The 6435-nt window shown below is 37.2% G+C and overlaps 1 protein-coding gene across 1 annotated transcript in view; it reads left to right on the forward strand.

Annotated features, from left to right (window-relative positions):
* l(1)G0289 (plexin domain containing lethal (1) G0289) overlaps positions 1-5223 on the forward strand; it is a 104027-nt gene extending 98804 nt beyond the window's left edge. The window contains exon 9 of the mRNA XM_083132176.1: positions 2077-5223. Coding sequence (XP_082988302.1) covers positions 2077-2145 — 69 coding nt within the window. The 3' untranslated portion in view covers positions 2146-5223. The remainder of the gene's footprint in view (positions 1-2076) is intronic.
* The last annotated feature ends 1212 nt before the right edge of the window (positions 5224-6435 follow it).

Consider the following 6435-nt stretch of genomic DNA (forward strand, 5'->3'; position numbering starts at 1 on the left):
CTTCTGTACACAAAGATTCACCCTCCATGTAGTACTAAAATAGCTTCTGTACACAAAGATTTGCCCTCCATGTAGTACTAAGATAGCTTCTGTACACAAAGATTCACCCTCCATGTAGTACTAAGATAGCTTCTGTACACAAAGATTCGCCCTCCATGTAGTACTAAGATAGCTTCTGTACACAAAGATTCACCCTCCATGTAGTACTAAGATAGCTTCTGTACACAAAGATTTGCCCTCCATGTAGTACTAAGATAGCTTCTGTACACAAAGATTCACCCTCCATGTAGTACTAAGATAGCTTCTGTACACAAAGATTCGCCTTCCGTCTAGTACTAAGATAGCTTCTGTACACAAAGATTTGCCTTCCGTGTAGTACTAAGATAGCTTCTCTACACAAAGATTCGCCCTCCATGTTGTACTAAGATAGCTTCTGTACACAAAGATTCACTCTCCATGTAGTACTAAGATAGCTTCTGTACACAAAGATTCACCCTCCATGTAGTACTAAGATAGCTTCTGTACACAAAGATTCGCCCTCCATGTAGTACTAAGATAGCTTCTGTACACAAAGATTCGCCCTCCATGTAGTACGAGGGTCACTATTTATATTTTGAGCCTTGGCAACACTGATTGAAGTTAGGCGCGATTTGACATTTGCACGGAATCGTCTGGCATTATTGACCATAACGTACTTCAAATGTTTTGTCAATAGCTTCATTTGTGTTGTTTATGTTGCCTTGGAGATTTCGCGACAACAATAAAATGGAATTAACTCGTGAACATTTTCGTGCGATGATTTTTTACGATTTTCGACGTGGATTATCAAGACAAGAGTGCATCGATCAACTTACTTCCACATTTGGCGATGAAGCCCCATCCTTTGCCACTGTGAAACACTGGTATAACGAATTTATTCGTGGCCGCCATTCGCTCACCGACGAGATTCGCGAAGGTCGTCCAAAATCAGTTGTTGTTCAAGAAAACATTGATGCTGTGCAAAACCTAATACTGCAAGATCGTCATGTGACATACTGTGAGATTGAGGCAACCATAGGCATTAGTTCCACCAGCATATATAAAATATTACATTATCATTTAGCTGTGAGAAAGGTATGTTCTCATTGGATCCCACACAATTTGACAAAAAACTCAAAAAGACGCTCGCGTCAATTGGTGCAAACAAATGCTCAATAAATACAATTGTGGTGCTTCAAAAGACGTATACAAGATTGTAACAGGTGACGAATCATGGATATATGCATATGAGCCGGAACGTAAACAGCAGTCGACTGTATGGGTGTTTCAAGATGAACCCAACCCAACAAAAGTTGTTCGCGCTCGAAGCACATCGAAACAAATGTTCGCCTGTTTTTTCGGGAAAACTGGTCATGTTGCAACTGTGTCTTTAGAGGAACGGAGAACGGTCAACTCTGAATGGTACACAACAATTTGTTTGCCAGAGGTCTTCGGTCAAATACGGAAAACAAACAAACGCCGTCGGATCATTCTTCATCAAGACAATGCCAGCTGTCACACATCTCGTCTAACAACCGACTTTATGAACAGTCAAAAAATCGAATTGATGGGTCATCCACTGTACAGTCCTGATTTGGCACCCAATGACTTCTTCTTGTTCCCGAATGTCAAGAATAAATTGCGTGGACAACGATTTTCGTCGGTGGAAGATGCCGTTGATGCGTTCAAAAACCATATTATGGAGGTGTCTCAAGAAGATTGGAAAAACTGCTTAGACAAATGGTTCGAACGAATGCAAAAGTGTATTGACCATAAAGGAGAATACTTCGAGAAACAATAAAGCAGTTTTCATTGCCAAATTCCTGTTTTTTCATTGTTAGGCTCAAAATATAAATAGTGACCCTCGTACTAAGATAGGTTCTGTACACAAGATTCTCCCTCCATGTAGTACTAAGATAGCTTCTGTACACAAAGATTCACCCTCCATGTAGTACTAAGATAGCTTCTGTACACAAAGATTCGCCCTCCACGTAGTACTAAGATAGCTTCTGTACACAAAGATTGTTGAGGAATTAATGAGCATTGCTTACCTTTCAGTATCGACCAAGCCAATGGGCTTGGAAACGTGGTGAGGCCAGATACACAGCTGCCACGATCCACATGTGACGGACGAAGATGATTAACGTGAATTGGAAACCAGTTTGCAGTCTCTTGCCACCACTTTGTGATTCTGGTTGAGGAAAAAGAATTCTGGATCCATATTCTGCCTTTATAAAATGCCTTGAAATGCCGCTGCGGGATTTCTACAAATTCTTGTGCCTTCAGTAAAGTGTTAAGTCAGTTCAAATAGGTGACGAATAATCATCACTTTTTCATGCATCTGGTTGGTTGTTATTGAGATCTTTTTTGTACATCTGATTTTTTCTATATCTGCATTGTTGTTATGGTGAAAACATTACGAAGTTTTGTGTGTTATAATATTCAGCTGTATATATTGTGCAAAGTTAATGTAAAGTTGTACAGTTTTTCCCCCATCCCATTTTCTATGTTCATGCCATTTGCTTTCAGCGGAGGAGGGTCTGCATAGAATTATACATAGAAATGAGTTTATTATGATAAAGTTTTAGTCTTGTCCAAACAGGAACAAAGTACTGCAAAATATTTCAGTTTTCTTTGTGTGAGTGACAATTTTTTTTTTTTTTAGAATTAGTTTGATATGATCAACTTACTTTACCTTCTCCAAATGTTTCTTTACATACCAGGGTTGTTCCAAAAGTTCATGGATTGAGATCACTATCCGGAGTGCGAGTCAGTACGAGGGTTAATATGAGTTTCCTTTTCGAAATAGCACCCTTCACACTCTATACACCTATTCCAGCGATGCACTAGCTTCTCAAACACATGTTGCAGACCATTTTCTGAGAGTCGGTGTAAGGTAGTGGATGTGACAGCTTTCACTTCCTGGTCCGTGCTAAACTTCCTTCCGCGTAACTCTTTCTTAAGTGTTGGAAACGCCCAGAAATCGCAGGGTGTGAGGTCTGGGATGTATGGAGGATGATCTAGAGACTGCCCACCAATTTTCTCCAAAGCTGCCATAGCTTGCCATACCACATGTGGCTTAGCGTTATCCTGCAGGAGAAACCATTCTTCTTGAAGCAGTTCATTGACCGTGGCACCCATCTTGCACAAACACACTACATTTTCAGGTGTTCCGTGAGATCTTGCTGCACCAACATTCAGTTTAACTGCCAATTCACGAATCGATAAACGTCTATCTTCTTTCAACAATGTCTCTGCTTTCACAGTTCTCATCGTTCACTGATGTTGATTGACGCCCACTTCTCGCCTTATCCTGCATATTGCGTTTACCTTCCTTAAAATGCTTCCACCACTTGAATACGGCCGATCTGCCCATTGCTTCGTCACCGTAAGCTTCTTTGATCATCTCAAACGTTTCCTCGCCACTTTTGCGTAACTTCACACAAATTCATTAGCGATCCTTTGTCCGGTAATTATCGGTATATAATTCTCATCCACCATTGTAATACACTGCAGTTCGACTTTTATAGCAAGCAAACAAACAACAGCTGCACGTTGGTTCACTCGTACATTAACAAAGCACACCACAGGCTATCTTCACATGCAACAATCACAGACTCTGTGCAGTGTTGCCAATCCACAAACTTTCGGAACCTCCCTCGTATATGTACATGAACTTTGTCTCTTTACTTACCTCTTAAATTTGATGTTTTAGGGGAAATGTATTTTAGTCAAATTTTGGTGCCTTTTTTAATTAACTTTTTTTTTCAATGTCAAAGTTGTTTGTTAAAATGAAATATGCACCAACAAAACACTTTGTAAATCTCAATTTTCAGATAGTGAACAAAAACAATTTTCTTTACATGCAAACCTACATCAACAATTTCATTAGAAAATGTCGTTGATAGTCATAATGACACTTTTGTACAGATAATCAAAGTACAAAGTCTATATCATTTGATGCTCATTTTTTTTTAAAATCTCCTTTCCACAAAGTTTCATATCACATTATTCTGCAGTAATGCAATGATTTTGGTACTTCTCATGTCAGAAATATCTAGCAAATTTAAATACACATATTTGTATGTTTTATATTTTCCAATGTTTAAACGTCAAGGCTTTACAAGATTTCCCAGTTTATTATGTATTAGTCAATTTTTAGACAAGCTTTTCTTAACAAAATGTCAAGTTATCACTTTTATACACATACATGTACACACTGTATTTATAAATATGTTGATTTCAGATGTAATGGTTCTAATGCGTGCGAGTGCCTTAAATGCATATGGATAAACCCGACATTATTTTCTAGGTCAAGAATTTCAGTGGACCAAAAGCTTGTTCTTTCCAACCCTGCTGTGAAAAGCATGAGCTTTCTCTTAGTATAAAAAGTTTTGCAACTCTGATACAAAAATTATCAGCCAATGTAGCTAATTCATTATATGTTTTGCCATTTCATATTGATTTTGGACTATCTTAAAAACCACAGTAGAATTACTGATGAAATATATACAATAATTGGGTGATAACTGGTTATATTTTTGAGAGTTAGTACATATCAGTGAGATGTAGCATTCTGTAGGGGGATACTGTTATGGTTGTTGAGACTATTTTCATACAAAATTATTTATGAGTCTTTCTACTAGTATTATTTAGCAAGTATTTGTCATTTGTGATGTGTACGTTGAAAAAAAAATGGAATTATTTTTTTTTCATTTAATGAAATTTGAACATGCTGATGCTTTGTTATAAAATCGTTTTTATCCTATTTTGCTATAGTCACAAAATTTATAATGTACATAAGAAGTAAGTTTCTCCAAGGTATGTATATTTTTATTATGAGAATACTATTAGTATTAGTATGCTTAGTTGTATATATGATCATCTAATGCCAGCTATTTTTCTTTTGTTTTTATACCTTGAAATTGTTCCAAGTTGAAAATGTAAATAAAATTGATTAATTCATGTGTTGAAATACTGGGAAATTATTTGTACAAATTATACCTTATGTACAGTTTATAATTAACAATAACAGAAGGTGCTTACTCGAATTTTTATCCATTTTTTTAAAGTATATCGTGAGTTCCATTCCTAAAATGTGTTGTGCTTAGAATTAGGTGATTAGAAGATTCATTATCTGTAAAATGTACATTGTTACGTGGAACTTGTTACCACTATTCAGCTCCTGGTAATAAAGATTTTTAATTAAAACATAATTTTTTATTAACACTTATTGGAAGAAATTTCTCAAGTTGTACAGAGCGATCCATTGAAGTGTAGACTGCCACGTCTAGGTTTGCGCGATCGGCAAGCGAGGTGCATGTGTCCATATGTCGCTACTGTAGACTGTCCCTGAATCAAGTGTGCAAGTGTTCGTAACTAGTTTAAAGAGTGATTTATTTACTTACCAATTTATGAAAGAAGGTGCTGAAACTGGCCACTTTCGTTGTCCTCACATTTTTGACACCTCTTGATGAAGTTGCCCATAACTCGCTGAAGTTCCCGTCAATTAATGTTGGTAATTTCTTTGTGGATGTTACGTTTCAGTTCTTCCAGGGTGTGTGGATTTGATGTGAACACAGTCTGGGGACTGTGAAGTGATAGGGTGCTTGTTACGTATTGTGTTTTTTTCTAGTGTATTCAACCACAAAGTTTATGGCTCAGCAAATGTTTTCTACTGTACAACGTGTATTTATGATTCATACGTGTTATCTCAGTGGACACACGACATTCAAAGGCAATTTGAAACAAGGTTCCTGGGTGTAAAAATTCCATGTCTTCAAACAATCTACTCTCTGTATACTAAATTTCAGGAGGTGCGGAGTGTTTAATGCTGTATACAAGTCAAATCCACACACCCTGGAAGAACTGAAACGTAACACCTGCCAAGAAATTACCAACATTAATCAACAGGACCTGCAGCAAGTTATGGGTAACTTCATCAAGAGGTGTCAAAAATGTGTGTCCAACGAAGGTGGCCAGTTTCAGCACCTTCTTTCATAAATTGGTAAGTAAATAAATAAATCACTCTTTAAGGTACCGGAAACTTGCGCACTTGATTCACAGACAGTCTACACTTCAATGGATCGCTCTGTACAATGTAATGAGATTAGCAAAAAATTAAGATACTTACGGAGGTTATTTTCTTGACCAAGCCTGACGTTAGGCACACAGACAGTGTATCATAACTGAAAAATGTGACCCAACCTATACTGGTTTGCAACTTAATCTGACAGTGATGTACGAGCAGAGTTGCCAACTGTGAACTTTGGATTTGTTCACAATTTGCACTGAAAACTTTTCTAGTAACGTTGCTTTAAAGTACTTAATGATATATAGTCCACGCAATCTAAAGCAATTTTCCCTCAAACCTGGGAAAAATTGATTCAGAAGCTTTTTAAACTATTTCTAGTTCAG

Source organism: Lepisma saccharinum, chromosome 12, assembly GCF_977018435.1.
Source record: "Lepisma saccharinum chromosome 12, izLepSacc3.1, whole genome shotgun sequence".
NCBI lineage: Eukaryota > Metazoa > Arthropoda > Insecta > Zygentoma > Lepismatidae > Lepisma > Lepisma saccharinum.